The 16,630-nt window shown below is 40.2% G+C and overlaps 1 protein-coding gene across 1 annotated transcript in view; it reads left to right on the top strand.

Moving 5' to 3' along the window:
- Window positions 1-15,904, top strand: part of RPS6KA6 (ribosomal protein S6 kinase A6) — a 43,999-nt gene extending 28,095 nt beyond the window's left edge. The window contains exons 13-22 of the mRNA XM_075435133.1: window positions 758-860; window positions 2,174-2,298; window positions 2,589-2,714; window positions 3,279-3,368; window positions 4,060-4,218; window positions 4,664-4,825; window positions 5,236-5,312; window positions 7,037-7,154; window positions 9,081-9,221; window positions 10,131-15,904. Coding sequence (XP_075291248.1) covers window positions 758-860; window positions 2,174-2,298; window positions 2,589-2,714; window positions 3,279-3,368; window positions 4,060-4,218; window positions 4,664-4,825; window positions 5,236-5,312; window positions 7,037-7,154; window positions 9,081-9,221; window positions 10,131-10,256 — 1,227 coding nt within the window. The 3' untranslated portion in view covers window positions 10,257-15,904. The remainder of the gene's footprint in view (window positions 1-757; window positions 861-2,173; window positions 2,299-2,588; window positions 2,715-3,278; window positions 3,369-4,059; window positions 4,219-4,663; window positions 4,826-5,235; window positions 5,313-7,036; window positions 7,155-9,080; window positions 9,222-10,130) is intronic.
- The last annotated feature ends 726 nt before the right edge of the window (window positions 15,905-16,630 follow it).

The raw sequence follows: 16,630 nt of genomic DNA, 5'->3' as shown, positions 1-16,630 counted from the left end.
AAGGGACCTCTGTGGGTCATCTAGTCCAACCCCCCTGCCAAAGCAGGGTCACCCACAGCAGGCTGCACAGGACCTTGTCCAGGTGGGTCTTGAATATCTCCAGAGAAGACGACTCCACAACCTCCCTGGGCAACCTGTTCCAGTGCTCCGTCACCCTCAGAGTGAAAAAGTTCTTCCTGCTGTTCAGCTGGAACTTCCTCTGCTTCAGTTTGTGCCCATTGCCCCTTGTCCTGTCGCTGGGCACCACTGGAAAGAGTCTGGCCCCGTCCTCCTGACACCCACCTTTGAGATATTTATAAGCATTTATAAGGTCCCCTCTCAGCCTTCTCTTCTTCAGGCTGAACAAGCCCAGCTCCCTCAGCCTCTCCTCGTAGGGGAGATGCTCCAGTCCCCTCCTCATCCTCGCAGCCCTCTGCTGGACTCTCTCCAGTAGTTCCTCGTCTTTCTTGAACTGGGGAGCCCAGAACTGGACAGAGTACTCCAGATGAGGCCTCAGTGGGGCTGAAAAGAGCTATGTATTGTTTGACTTGTGTGGTAACATTTCCTGTAGCATTTCAAATGAAAGGTACCTGAAAGTAACTCAGTCTTTCTGTATATATTTGTGGTTTTCTACTTGCTGTCTATTATTCAGTCTTTCAGAAAACTGTTTTAATACAACAATATGATTTGAGTTGCTCACCGTTTAGCTTGGCAAAATTGCAGCACCTGTGGAAGTTTCATTCGCTCTTAATTATGCGAATTTGTACTTCTACTTCAGAAACTATTCAGAAGAGAGATTCAACCTCCATTTAAGCCTGCGTCTGGAAAGCCAGAAGATACCTTTTGTTTTGATCCAGAATTCACAGCAAAAACACCAAAAGGTAATTGTGCCCGGTTAGAAGTTGGTGAGGTTCGTGGGACAGGAGGGGTCAGATTAATGTTCCAACAACAAGCTTACCAGGAGAAGCCAGTGACAAAAAAGGAAAGGCTGCAACAGGGTTCTGGTACTTTGAAGGAGTACGTTCTCTTCAATGGGTTCCTGTTCTTTGAAATAATCTGCTAAACTTCAATTCACCAACATAAAAAAGGAATATTAGCAGCTGAATTATGATTTCTAGTTATAGTTTAAAGTCAGACATGCAGTGTTTTGGGGGGGAAGTGTTTAATACTAAATGTAAACTAAATTTGATTCCAGCAGTTATTAGGATCAATATTCCGCTGAAAATGACTTGCTATAAATAACTTTCTTGAGCCAATTCATTATTGTCATTATTAAAATTAAATCTTGAAACTGGCATTACAGTAATTTTTTCATCGAGCTGTTCCCCTCACTGCCGATGCTGGGTTTGACTTTACTCTGGAGAAAACCGTGATTCAAAGGTAGCGAAGGGTGGGGAAAATATGCAGAGGACTGGGTGCCTGTTGTACTGTGAGGTCCGTTGCAAAGACAGCTCAAGTAGTTTCAAGAAGTTTATGAAAATTTCCCTTTAAGATATCCCTTAGACTATCGCACTATGAAAATTTCGAAGTAACTGAGCTTGGAAGCGAAGACAGTAAGTGCAGACACTTATTGCTTAGTATGCTTCCAGTTTCACTTCAGGTTTTCTTTTGCGAATTTTTTTCTTTACTGCTGCATCTAACTTTTAAAACCACTTGGCGTGTTTGTTTGGAGAATGCCTGTGGTTCTGGTGGGCTACACAGAATTCCCAAGCTGTGCTTACGGTGAAGTTTGAACTGGTGAATTCAGAGGTGCACGTAATATAATCTGAGGAAAATTTGGTTCTAATTACGCAGTAGTATTACTAATGAAACATTCTTGTATTGCCTCACTTCTGCCTTGCCGGCAGCACGTACACCACTGAAGCAGCAAATTCTGTGGGCGCTCTTCTTTGTGAGACAGTCCTTGAACATCAGACTCATTTCTTTCTCAAAAGGAGTGTTGTGCTCCAATAAAGTTCTTTCTAAAAACGGGTATTCGTATGTTAGTTCCTGCGGTGTTTCACAGTGTTAGGTAAAACCCAGGAGCACGTGCTTTGTGTCTGTTTGAAATAAGCAGACAGATAACTGACTGGAAGTCTTATTGACCATCTAGCATTGCCCTTGTTTGCTTCCCTTCACTCAAAATGTTTCTTCCATCGTATCTTTCCTGAGTTGTGAAAAAATACCCTTGCTCATCAAATGTGTGTGCCACTAGATTCTCCAGGAGTCCCACCTAGTGCGAACGCCCATCAGCTCTTCAAAGGATTCAGTTTTGTTGCAACTACTACTGCAGAAGATCATAAAATATCCCCGCTCACCAATATATTGCCGATAGTACAGGTAACACTTTGGTTTTTGGGAAACTTCTTTGACACGCCAAAGACTGACAGTATTTAGTGTTGACAGTCTGTTCCTGTTTGGCTGGGGAGACGATTATAAAATGTGCATTACTAAAATGCTTCCATGGGATATTTTTAAATTTCAAAAAGCAAGTTGCTGTTTTTCTGGAGGCAGGATTCAAAAGAGAAAGCATGGGCAAGCAGAAGGGACATTTGCTGTTGGAAACAGTATTATGGCAAAGAGCATCTTGCTGCTTTAGGTGACAGCTTGTATCTGTTTGTTTTTTCAAGCAACTGCATGGAAGCAGCGCGCAGTTTACTGATGTATATGAGCTGAAGGAAGATATTGGTGTTGGTTCCTACTCCGTTTGCAAGCGATGTATACACATAGCTACAAATATGGAGTTTGCTGTAAAGGTACTGTGGAGAAAGTTCACCGTGACAGTTCTGAAATCATTGTGTAGTAGATTTGTAAATTTAAACGCATGAGTTTTCCAGTTACTGTAGCTGTTCATAAGCTGTGAGAAGTGAAAATCAGTGTTTTCTTCCTTTGCTGAAGTTGTGTATTAGCTTCTGTAGCTCTTCTTTTTTGTGGGTGAAGTTACGGCCTTAAAGAACTGGCTTTGCAGTTACAGTCTTGAAGCCTACAGATACCAGGCAATGATGAGAGCACCTGGAATGAGATGACATCCAGAAGGGTGGAACTGGGCTACAGCCAGCCCGTTGCGTTTCCTTGTCCATTGCAGCAGAACAGACTGCATGAATGACAGGATTTGAATTGGCTGCAAGGGCAGAGCAAAAAAATGAATAAACAGAAGGATGTGAAGCTGGAAGGTGAATTAGTTGCGATTAGTAAAAAGTAATGAACTCTAGAAATTTTTGTGTTCTGTTGATTAAGTGAGAATATGAAGACAAAACAACCTTGTTTATTAAATAGACTTTGTTTAGCCGAGTTGTTTTTCCTGTTGCTATATTTTGCAGATAATTGATAAAAGTAAGAGGGATCCCTCAGAAGAAATTGAGATTCTCATGCGTTATGGACAACATCCAAATATTATTACTTTGAAGGATGTATGTACCTCTTTTTCTCTGCTATCTCTTACTACACAGCAGTCAATAAATAAATATAGATGTAGGGAGTTTGGGGTTAATTAAATTTCTCTTACATAGTAAAATCCTTTTTGAGAGCAGTACATATCGTAAAGTGTTTGGTATCTCTAAATATGACATTGTCCTGATATTAATTTTTTCTAAAGTCTGTTTAATGAACCTGAAGTGAGAAATAATGTAAAGGTTAGAAATGCCGTGTTTCTTATTTCAAACGAGTAGCTAATGTTGGTAATCTGAATCTGAAAAAGCAGTTGCATGTTGGCTTGTATATGCAAAGTGCCAGCAGCTAAAAATTATCCGTGGAGGCGAAGAGCAGTAGGGAGTGGTAGGGCTACTCTCCTCTTACAACAGAAGTTTCTAGACTGAAAAATTTAATTCCAATTAATTAAATAAATTTAATTGAAATTTAATTTCAATTACCTCAGCGTCTCACAGAATGACACATAAGCTGTCTTGGCCTTCATGCTTTAAGGCTCCTGAATTGCAGAATTAAATTTGACAGCCCCTGCTGTTTGTGCTTTATGTTCATCAACGAACAGGTGAACAATCTCATCTGTAATTTTCATTTATCAGGATGTATAATTATAGATGATCTCTTTTGATAGATATGTGTATATTTATATACGTATGCATTTGTTAAACTTCTCGTCAGGTGTATGATGATGGTAGATTCATATACCTTGTCACTGAGCTGATGAAAGGAGGAGAGCTGCTGGATCGAATCCTCAGACAGAAGTTCTTCTCGGAGCGAGAGGCTAGCGCTGTGCTGTACACCATAACCAAGACTGTGGACTACCTGCACTGCCAGGGGGTGAGTGATTTCTTCTGCGACATAGCTTCTTTCGCTTTTCTCCAAATTAACAAATGCCTTCTGTTAGGTGCTTTGGCTGGCTTGTTTTTGTGGCAGAAGGGAAGAAGATTTCTGAGTATTTTATGACAAAGCTGAATAATACAAACAACTCATCCTGTTATTCTGGCAAGCCCTTCCGACTCTACTTTTACAGTTTATGAAACAGCAGATATTTGTTCTCTTGTGCTTGTTGGCAAATGGTTATGTTAGTTCCAGTTGCATTATGAGCCAGTAGGCTTTTTATGACATTACTTGAACTAGAATTTTTTGTTACATTTTTTTGTTATATAATCGCGTAGAATTGTTAATAAGTACATTAATTTAGAGAACAGTTTTTATAAATTGTGAGTTATGGACTAACAAATAGACATCTAAATGATAGAGTTTTAAATTTCTTTGTTTAAAGGTAGTGCATCGAGACCTTAAACCTAGTAATATTTTATATACGGATGATTCAAATAACGCTGATTCTATCAGGATTTGTGACTTTGGATTTGCAAAACAACTTCGAGGAGAAAATGGACTACTTCTAACTCCGTGCTACACTGCAAACTTCGTGGCACCAGAGGTACCTTGAGCTGCCGTGTGTTTTCTGTATGCTGGTTTTGATGCACCAAGCACTGAAACTTTTTAGCAGTGCTTTAAAAAAAAAAAAACACAACAACAATTCTGCTCATTTTCCTTGAATATAATTACACATACTTTATAAACACTTGTGCATATGTTTATAATAAACCTGCTTTAAAAATAGCTTAATGCACTCTCAAAAAGATGTAAGCCTGTTGAGAATCTTAAGAGATGGTGTTCTGGGAACCAGAAATATTGTTAATAGTTACTGTAACCCGTATATTGAAAAATGAATAATCAAAATTCTGACATTATCCTGGGACTGACTTATCCTTCCTTAGGCTCTGCAGTGGTATTGGTTTGGGGGTTTTTTTGATATATGAAAAGTTTTTAACACTCTTTGTTTTATAGGTTCTCATGAGACAGGGATATGATGCTGCTTGTGACATATGGAGCTTGGGTGTTCTTCTATACACAATGTTGGCAGGGTGAGAAATACTTCTCAGCTTTTTTTGTTTACTTAAAATTTCAGCGTGCTGCATGAATCTGTGCTTTCATTAGAACTGTAAGATATTACCTCATTGATTTGAGTGCAAAATGACAGAGACGCTAAAGTGGAACAGGAAGCTGTAAGTAAATGCGGACATAAACTATGCTTATCTTACAGATTGGTTCAAGGCTTCTCTCTTCTGTAGTGCTTGACTGAGGGATGCCAAAGATTTTCCCCGGTTTCCATGAGAGAATTTAGTCTGTGAAAGTGTATGGTGTTTTCTTTTCTCCTTCTCCCCTTGTCCTCCCCACCCAAGTACCTTTGTAGTCCACCTTCTGGTACCTCCTGCCGCAGGCTTGACTCCTGGCCCTTGTGTAGAACTCACTGGCTTGTAACCTCTAAAGTTTTCTAAACCTCTAAATTTATGTTAAGCACTGTGAAGCGCTTAGTGGCCAAGTGATAAAAGGTTTTCTGAATTTTGCTCCAGCAGAAAAATAGCAGATTTTTTTTGTTTGTTTTAAAGATAAATACTATCTATTGGAAGCTTCCACTTGATAAATTTGTACTTCTCCATGTAAAATCACCACTATCGCCACAGTTCTGTCATCAAAACTCAGATTGCTGTAGGATTTAAGTGCAAGTATGCAGATATTGGGCAGTACACTGCCTGCACACTAGAGAAACATTGACTGAGCAAAAGGTATGGCAGGTCCAGAGTGTGAGGGAGGAATGGTCCAGCATGAGTGCCTGTCTTTCCAGCTTGTTCCTCTTAAGCCCACAAACTGAAATACTAGAACTAACTGGCTGGGGTAGTTCCTAAACCTCTGTTGATGATGCTGGCTGATCTTTCTTCTATGCAGAGTTTTTGAAATTATAAGAATGCATTCAGCTTAATTATTATTGTTTGCAAGCTAATTGGAAATCTAAGGGGTATTATGATGTAACTACCTAACCACAGTAAAATTCAGGTTTTATAGTTAAAACTAACTCGGTACTAGCCTGTGATCATAGGACGTGCCAGCACATCGTAATACTCTTGATATTGTTGACAGATGTATTGAAGTGATTCAGATTGGTTTTCAGATTTGCCTGTTTAGTTCTTTCGAGTTCGTTGCAGTAGGATTTGTAAGCCGAACTTACAGGAATACCTATAAACTGTTATAAGCCTCCAAAACCAATGATCTTATGGTTTAAGCCTCTCAAACTCACTTAGGAAAAAAAAAAAAAAAGCCATGAAATTCTTCTTGTAGCTTTTCCCCAAATGATCAATGTGTGTACACTGTGCTCAGTCTCTGTCTAATTAAATGCACATACCCTAAACACGGTGTTGGTCCAGCTCTATTGGGCCGTTCTGCTAGGGTGCTGTTCCAGGTTTGAATTACTTTACGTGCTCTGGTAATCTGGCATAATTTGTGTCTATGAATCACTTCTATTTAACTTCAGTCTGCGCAGATTAGAATGTGTTATTAAAGTATTAACTCGAGACATCTTTTTAGTTTGCATTTCCCATTTATTCTACTTGATTATTAACCGCAATTATGGGGAAAAGAAAATAATACCATTTCAAAGATGAAATGCTAATATAAGAAGTATTTTATAGTATATAGTGTGTTCCTGTCAGCAGTGAGATATCTACTCAGAATGATTCACAAGATTGTACCATTTTCTTGCAGCTTCTCACATATAATGAGGTGGTTTGGTGTTTTTCTTTTCTTTCAACAGCTATACTCCATTTGCCAATGGTCCTAATGATACTCCAGAGGAGATCCTCGTACGGATAGGCAGCGGAAAATTCTCTTTAAGTGGAGGCAACTGGGACACTGTTTCAGATGCAGCAAAGGTGTCAATGTGTTTTGTTCTTATATTTTTGTTGAATTCAAGTGAACATCAACTGAACTTTATAAAATAGACTAGTCTAACCCCGTAGTTCGCTATTGCTACCTGCAGACTTCATTGCAATGAAGGTCATCTCTGAGCAGGAGGTTGGACTAGCAGGACAGCTGTGAGATCTGACCAGATAGCCCAGGACTGTATTCAGTCTGGCTTTCGAAACCTCCAAGCGTGGAGACTGAACAGCCTGCCTGAGCAGCCTTTTCCAACGCTTGGCTGCTGTAACGAGGAAAAAGCTTCTCCTAGTTTCAAGCCAGAACTTCTCTTGTTTTACTTTGTCCTCAGTCTGGCTGTGCTCACTGAAAGAATGTCGGCCTTCTCGGATGCCGGGTTGCACCGGTCGATCAGGTTCAGTTTGCTGTCTACCAAAACCTCCTGGGCCTTCTCAGCAAAGCTGGTCCCCAGCCAGTCAGTCAGTCCCCACCCTGTGCCTTGGCGACAATGTCTTCCTCTCCAAGCACAGGACTTTACATTTGTCCTTGCTGAATTTTGTGTGGCTCTGGTCAGCCCATTACTCCATCCTGCCTAGGTCCCAGTGGGTGGCTGCCCTTCAACTTGTTAGCTCTTTTCCCACACCTCCAGTTTGGTGCCCCACTGCAAACTTGGCAAGAGGGCACTCTCTGCCTTCCCCCGGCTCACTGATAAAGATTTAAAATAAGATAGGTCCCAGTACAGGCCTTTCTGATCATCAGTATTTTTTTATTCCTAGTTTTTATTGGACCCAAATCTGTTTCTGGGATTCCTTAAATAGAAGGATGTTTTTTTACAATTACCTGTTAGTTCTGGTATTAATAGATTAAATTTTTTGTAGTGTGATTTTTCTTAAATGTTGTTCAGCACTGAAGTCATGGGGTCTTTTGTCTTTGTTAGTACTTTCAGCAGTTAAACTAGTACTTTTTAGTAACCAAATATATCAGGATACCTTGCTGAAAATCTTGGTTATCTTGATTACGCAGTTGTCCTTTTCAGTTCAAGACCGCGTCTCGCGTCAGTTGCTGTATGTGTTCTCTGGGTTTGGTGGTGGCCTGCTCTGTAGGTATCTTAGTCACCACTGTTACCTTTTATAAAGCTGGGCGTTAATATTAAGCCTTTTTCTGATCCTTTGGAACTGCACTGTTTGTTCATTTCAGTAGGAGTGATTCAGAATATTTGTTGGCTGATGCTGTCTTCGCACGAGTAATTCACTTCTCTATATTTAAGAATGCTTAACATTTTGTACCTAAAACAAAGGGAACATTTTGTCAGCTTGTTCATATTTTGTTTTCTTTCAAGCTATTCCTGTCTGTGTTCTCTGCCCTTCCCACCCATCTCTTCTTTTGACCAACATCATAATTAGTAGTTTTTTGCTAATGCTAACAGGCAAAAAGAAGTGTCCATTTCTGCTGGCTTTGCTGTTTGTATAGCTCCTTGAAGGAAAAATCCTTTGATAGAGTATCACTATATATTAATTCAATCGTAATGTGTGGTCAGCAGCCCCCAAAAGTGTAGCAGAAATGAGATGTTTGCAAATAATAGCTTTCTTCCACAAAAATCAGTCTGCTAAATTCTAATGGTATTTCTAGTCTTTTAGAGATTATATTAACAATAAACTGAAATATGACACACACAAACAACGCTAAGTTTCTTTACAATAAAGGCTTGCTCTGTTAAACGGATTAAATAGTACAACACATTGTTTTCTGACTTCTGCTGTGTCAAGGCACAGAATGATCCAGTTTATCTGCTGATTTGTGTGTGTGTGTGTGTTTGCATTGTGTTAACCCCTGCTGCATAGGGAACTTTTTTCATTGCTGCTGTAATTAATGCTTTAAAGTCTGTATGAGATTATTTTAACTGAATAGGTGGGATTTTTTTTTTTTTTTTCATTTTTACCTAGGACTTGTTATCACATATGCTTCATGTAGATCCCCATCAGCGGTATACAGCAGAGCAAGTATTAAAACATTCGTGGATAGCCTGTAGGGACCAGCTGCCGCATTATCAACTGAACAGGCAAGATGCACCACATCTAGTAAAGGTAAAACCACCTGGAGACCGAGTGTTGCTTGAGCTGGTGGGTGCGTGATGCGTTGGATCACTTTTAGAGCTACAGGCAGAACTCTTTTTTTTTTTTTTTTCTTTATAAAAGAAATCAGCATTCTGTTGTTTGCCCTAGAACATAAATATTTAAGTTACATAAGCAGACAACTTACTGGCAAACTAATTTTTTTAAGCTGTCTGTAAATGGAGAGATTTTTTTCTGGGTGTTTTGTTATTAAAGATTAAGGTAGCTTTGGCCATACAAAATACCTGACAAGACAGTTATCTGAGGCCAAGACTTCCACAGGCCTGCTGGCATTCTTATTCAAGAAATCTTTTGGGATTTGTTCCTGCGACTGGCTCATGTTATGCTTTCCTAACATAAATTAAAAAACCACGCTACAGTTTTTCCACCAGTATTTTATCTGTTAGTTCTGTATCTGTGTCTGCGACGTGTGACACAAAATCATTCTACTGTATGCAGGCAGCTTTGAAGTTGACTTCAGTATTTGGATTCCGAAGCAAGGACCTGCGATAGCTGGTCTTAATTGTGTTGTCTTTAGAAGTCAGGTCCTGGGTAGCCACTGAAGTGGCTGTGTTTGATAGATTGATGCTAACGTTGCTTGGAAGATGCTAATTCTGACCTACATTAAAAGGTTACTCTTGCATCTAAGGTATGTAAACATATACATGGGAGAGAAAATGTTGGATAGTCATGCTTAGAAAACTGAAGGATTCAGCAACAAGTATTTTTTTTTTTTTTCACAACAAACTTTATAGAATGTGCATGACCTGCCATAAGTCCTGTTTTTCTTCCGTAGAGTTAATTAAGAATTTAATAGTCAATTGTTTTATTTTCTGATAAAAATGACCTTTACAGCCTTTCCTACGTGTCATTGTTCTCTAGGGAGCCATGGCTGCTACGTATTCTGCACTGAATCACAAGACATTTCAGCCAGTGTTAGAGCCTGTTGCAGCCTCGAGTTTAGCTCAGCGACGGAGCATGAAAAAGCTAACATCAACAGACTTGTAGATCCACTGGGACACCTTAGCAAACAGAAGCAAGGGGAAAATCCAAGAAGTGGCTCTATTTTGCCTGACCTGTGATCAAAAGGCATCTATGGTTTCCTGCTACACTACTTGAATTCTGTAAAAGTCCTTTTTTTAAAAAGAAAAAAAAAAAATCCACAGGTTCATACTGTGTTGTTTTACAGGCCGTATCTGTTAAATTAATTTAAACATCAGGTACACCACAATGAATTTCTCTACACTGTCCTTTACGAAATCTGTTGCAAATATTATTTCACATTCTGTATAGTTTTGCTGGGTTCATTTAAAAAATGGTTTAGGGGACCGTTGCCAGTGACCAAGTTGTCCATAAAGTGTCAGTGTAAGTTTTCTTTTCTTCACACCTGTAGACTCTGTGGTGAAGGACAAGTTCTTAATTCTGTAATTGGGCACTGAATTCATTCAGCTTAATTTGCTTAACTTGTTCATGACTCCTATGAAAAGCTGACTAATGTACCGGTGTTAGGTGCTTTTGTGTTAATTTGGAAAGTCTGTGTTTGCGTGGTGCCAGTAGCTGGTAAGTTTATGTGAAAATGCAGGCAAAAGGGATGTGTAAGATTCTGCACTTTACCCATAAATTTAATTTGATCAGTTGTGACCCAAAAGAAATGCTGGTTAACAAATAGCCTCTTACAGAAAAATGAACGTTTCCAGTTGTTACCACAAATGGTGGTGTGTCCTGCACTGAGCAAAGTGAAGGAAGTATGTATAAACGATCAGAATTAAGGATCTGAATAACACTGGTACCACTTTAAGACATCATGCAATCCAATAATTTTTGTTATTTTTATTGTCTATACATTTGTACAATGACTATGTTGCTGTTTCCTCAGCAGACTTTTCCACTGAATATACCCAATATTAAGTTTGTTTGACATACAAGACAAACTGACACTTTATTATGACAAACTTGGCACGTGGATTGAATTTTTTATTTATTTGATTTTTATAGAACGTTGCTTCTATCTGAGTCTCTCGCCGCATGTACAAATATTACAGAACATAAATGCAAAATTCTATTTGCCTAACTGTAGGGGTAGCTTGGGAAAACGAATCAGCCTTGCAGTGTGCCCAGATAAGGGAATTCTGACCAAGGAATTTCAGAGTTATGGACAAGTTATTGACAATATCCCGTCGCCAGTGCTCACTTGCCCTCTCTGCCTCGGTGTTAGGACTTTGGCTGTTTCTAAAGGCTGTGATGCAGGGGGCCAGAATTATCTTGGGGGTTTCTGTCTCAAAACCAGTGCTGACTGCTGCTAGACTGGGAACTAGTGCATGCAGCGGTGATGAGCTTACAAGTATTTTCCTGAGTTGCAGACACTACTGTGCGATTGTACTGTCGCACTAGGATGATACGCATTTTCAATATTAAGTATGTTAGTGACCAACAGTTTGACTGTGAACAGTTAGAGAATCCAAAAGACCAAAAATCAATGTGTTTGACTGATTTGCCATGGCTGCGTTTCCTGGATCGCATAGCTTTGGTAGTTACGAGGCCCCTGTGATGGCAGAACTTGGAGTTTTGAGACGGGAAGAAAAGCTTTCGGGAGAATTCTGGCCCGGCTACCCGGACCGGTGGTGGTAACTCAGATCTTCAAAGGCAGAGGGTGCTGGCTGGCTTTTGCTGATATTGTGAAGTACTTGGTGGCGTTGGAAGTACTGTTAGAGAAGCTGCTTTCTTCTATTACAGTGGGGGAAGATGGAGATTATCGGGCCAAATAGTTAGGTATGAACATATGTAGAGTTGAGACTTAATGAAGATAGCAAACATAGGCGTGCTATTTGTATCATGCAGAACATACCCCATACTAAATTTCTTGAGTGTTTGATAGGTGTTGGAAGCTTTAGGGGCCGTTTGTGCCTAGTTTTGAGGTGCCTGTTTGAAATGCTTGAAAGCTTATCGAAGAACACAACTGCTTCCTGGAAAGCTTATTGTGTGCTACGAAATCTGCCCCTGGTGCAGCTGATTCATCCTTCTTCTCGTTACCGAAGATCTTTGCCAGCGAGAATGCCTGTAAACCTCTTGTCTACAGTCTATTGGTATAATTTTTTTTTTTTTGTAAATTTACAAATGACTGCCGGAAGAATTTGAATTTCCTCTAAGAAAAAAAAAAATGAAAGTGGTGGATATAAAGCCCTGTTAGCCAAGGTCGAGGCATAATGTGAGTTGAAACATAGTAGTAAAAACTGTGCTGGGAATAGAGGGTAATGCAAGGCATGGAACGCAACTAAAATGACAAACTTAAATTGTCTTCAGCTTTCCCGTAAGGTAGCAGCTGGTCTTTAATGGCTTTATTCATGAATCATTTAGCAGTGTTTATATTGGTATTTTCTTTTAGCTTGCTTAGAAGCACCACATTATGAGCACCTTAAAAGCATTTTGCACAAAAGCAGTTGTAAGCAGCTGAAGGTACTTCAGTTCTTCTTGGTGTGCAACACAAAGGTGGTAAGAGGAAAAGGACACAAACAAGACGGATATTCTGAATCTTAGCAAAGGATTTAAAACATCTTCTAGAAAGTTACCCGTGCTGTTTTTATATCAGTACCAGCCCTTAGTGCAAGTAATACTCCTGGGCTGAAAGCTAGGTTTCAGTGACTGCAACATTAGAAAGTTGTCTTATCACAAGCAAAAAATATGGACAAACACCTTTGTTACATCTGACAGGCCAGTGTACCCTGGTGTGCCATTTTAATCCTTAATCTGGGGGGGGGAAGTTCACTTGCTGTGAATATTTCAGCATATCAGTCTTTGAAACACGTTGGATACGTGGGGATACAAAAGACTTCACTTGCAGTTTACTCTTACTAGGTAGTGTCTAATGGTTGTCATCTTTGTGATACTTTTAGAATTTCTTGCATACTTCTCATCCTTTTTTTCAAACTTAAGTTTTTTTCAGCTAAGCAGTTACATAGAAGTAGCGTGATCTGCTGATGAGTGATCAGTTCAGTGTTTGCAGTGGAAGAACACTTAATTTGAGCGAGCTCTTGGCTGGAGTGAAAGGTTAATGTAAATTGTTTCACTTTCATATCGTCTCTGCACAGTTCAAGATTACAAACTAGTTACGATCTTTCTAGCTGATTTACTTTTTTTTCCATAAAAGTGAAATTTTTATGAAGGCTCATAATTACAAAGAACTAGGCATACATGCTACGTATGTAGAGGAATTTCCAGAGAACTAATTAATATGCTAAATGATACAATATTTTGAATATAGCTTCTGTTACTGCCGGGACAATAGCTTCCACTCTGCTGTTTGGTAGTGGCAGTTACAGGTAAGTGCTAGTTCTGAGGCGCACGCAGAGCCTGCTACGTCCTCACTAGAGAGAGTAGATTCCCGCAGAGCGCGGCTGGAGCGGGCTCATGACATGTTTTACCGTTCTTTCACCCCTTGGATATCGCGATTTCTATCTTCCTTTTGACAAAAAGCGAGGAACTCTGTTGTATTCCTGTTACGTATCCACAAACGATGCAGTGGCATCAATATCAGCCGGTGGCGCATAACGAAGAGTGCCCGTCCCTGAGAGCGTTGCCGTGGGTGGGTTCATTAAGCCACTGCTTTGTGGCTGCTGTCGTCTCAATGCCGTTGCTAGCACCTTGTGTGTGTTTTCCCACTATGCTTAAAACTAGTAAATTCTCTTTGACCATGTGAAGAGCCTAAGGTGGAGGTGGTCTAAGCGTACTGTCCGGCTGAGGCCTCTCTTGTAGTAGGGTTTAAATCTCCCTGCGTTCAGAGAAGGCATCCAAAACCTCAGTTGGTCATAATGAGCTTGAATTCTGTCTTCTGTGTGTTAATTCATTTTCCAAAGCTGCTCTTTGTATGTCCAATAGTTAAAATTGCCTCTGGCAAACTTCAGTAGTTGGAAGTTACTTGCAGTATACTTATAAATGGGTCATCTGCAGCGACAGATTGCTGTGTCCAGCACTCGGCTCCCTGCCCTCAGATGTTACGATTAGAAAGGTCAGATAGCTTGTAAGAATGGAGTTAGATGAATTACGCAATACTATGGTAATTATCCTCTTTTGTATCAATGAACTTAGGCTGAAACATCAATGCAGACATGGGGGTTTATGTACTTCTGTAGCACTTAAGTTTTTCAGTCCTTTCCAGAGTTAGAAGTTTGCAAATACTTGTGGGAGGAAAGCGAGGAGCAGGTTTTTCTTTCTCAAAGTTTTCAGAAGGCTTCTGAAGGTGTGGTGGTAAAGCCCTTGTGTAATCCTATGGGAGCTCTATATGAGATAAAAAAATAAGATTTCTCCTTGAAATTTTATTCAAAAGCTTTTTTGGGAATGCACTCATACCTGTTGGTACCACTCCTGCGCGCTCATTCATACCGTGCCATCCTTCTGCGTTGACGCTCCCGAAGACGTTCTGAACGCTGTTTGTCCCGACTTCAGTGTATTTTTTAAACTTGTACTCCCCCAAATGATGTTGCTGATAAGCCTACATTTTCCTTCGGGAATAGAAGAATCAATACAAACTTTAAAAAAAACCCCACACCCTTAGTGTAGAGCTAAAGCTGACTTGAGTATTATAATAACTTAAGTAATTAGAAGTCCCCCCCAAATAATCAGTGACTGGTTTTCTTCGGACTTTTCCTGTGTAATGAAAGCAAACTTTCTTGAAAGCTTTAAAAGATATTTAATTGGTTATGTCTCTTAAGAATTAAGATTTGGGCAATAGCTAATTACCAGTAGCAAGTTTGAATAACATTGAATCCTGTTTTGAGGGTTGTTTTTTTAATGTGAGAACTGGGAAGATGCTCGAGGTGGATCTCCTCTGCGGGACAGAACGTTCCTGCTTAGCGTGAGGCTTCTGAGCGGCGCTTGCCGAGTGGTGGCTTTGTCGCGATACCCCGAGCACTTTGGCATCTTGCACTGAGACTCTGGTTAGAGCTGAAACTCTGCTGGCACGTGACTGGCGATAAATCTCAATATCCGAAAGGGCATTAATGGAAAATGGTGTGCAATGAATTACGTGCTCTCTGAGGTACTTCAAAGGTGAAACTATACAAAAGGTCCCCGTTATCAGATATTGTAACTGTCATTTCTTTCTCTAAGCATATTGTGGATTTTGTATCATATTGTATTTATTTCATTTAATTTTAAAAACAAATGTTTTCTTTAAAGCTCTGTATATATTGACATTAAAGTTTGCATTGTACTACGTTCTCTTCTCCTTGTAAGGCTGAATCTAGTAGTGCATTGTATGGTAACTTGTTTTTCTTTGCACTGTGCTGCTGAAAGATACTATTGCCTTGAATTGCGACATGCCAAAGACAACCTCAAAATTGTATTTATTTTTGTTAAACTCTGTGAATAATGATAAAGGTACAGTTTTAAATAGCTGGCAGTTCCTTGGGTACTAGAATAAAAAGGTTGCAAATTCATAATATTTTATAATTGACAAAAATCCATCATTTATGATTTGGAAGTTCATCAACTCCTTTTTAAACATTGATATAAAAACCAGCGAGCAAACATTCCTAAATTGAATGTATGGTCACCTGCATTATTTGGTAAACCTTGCCAAAAACTTCTCGCATACATGAAGATCTGTTTATAAATTTATACTCGCAGTCAAGTGTTTCATGCCACACTTTCAATAAAATACATTCACCGATAGGATTGATGTATTGCTTCAGGGTGGGATGAGCTACCTGCTGGCTGTTTCTCAGGTAACTAGTCAGCTTTTTTTATGTATAAAGACAAAATAATTTCCCTGCAGAGATCTGGTGCTTTGAAAATACAGGCGCTTGCCTTGCGCATGAGACCTGCACACCTGGTCGCAGCCGAGGGTGTGCGTCGGGAGTGTCGGGAGCTGGAGCGGATGGCTCTGCCTCCTGACACTGCTTCGGCTTTGGAGTTCAGCTGAGAAATCCCTGCAGGTTAGAAACTCTTCTGTCCTGTACATGAACCAGTGCTGCGTGGCCATGTGGCGTTGGTGTCCTCGCTGCCAGGTGCCGGAACAGCTCCGTATACGGCTCATAGTGCCCGTCACGGGCAGGAATGTGAGATTTCAGTACAATAGACTTGATGTTAAATTGCAGTAGCTGGGTTTAAAATACTGCTGAGGTAGCTGGTCACTAGTGTTGCTGTTTGTATTCACTGTGGGTTGCAGGTATCCCTGCTCGTGGCAGGGGGGTTGGAACCAGATGATCTTTAAGGTCCCTCCCAACCCAAACCACTCTGCGATTCGAGTTCTCAGTTACCCTATCAGTCCAAATACACAGAAGGGTTTTTGCCTGGAAGAAGTCCGTCTCCTGGACGATGTTTGCTTTTACAGGCACTCGGGCTTGTCTGGTGCTGGAGTCACCTGGCCCTGGGACAGCCCTTGCTGC

The sequence above is a fragment of the Opisthocomus hoazin genome, chromosome 14 (genome assembly GCF_030867145.1).
Source record: "Opisthocomus hoazin isolate bOpiHoa1 chromosome 14, bOpiHoa1.hap1, whole genome shotgun sequence".
Taxonomy (NCBI): domain Eukaryota; kingdom Metazoa; phylum Chordata; class Aves; order Opisthocomiformes; family Opisthocomidae; genus Opisthocomus; species Opisthocomus hoazin.
This window is presented reverse-complemented; position numbering and strand designations above follow the sequence as displayed.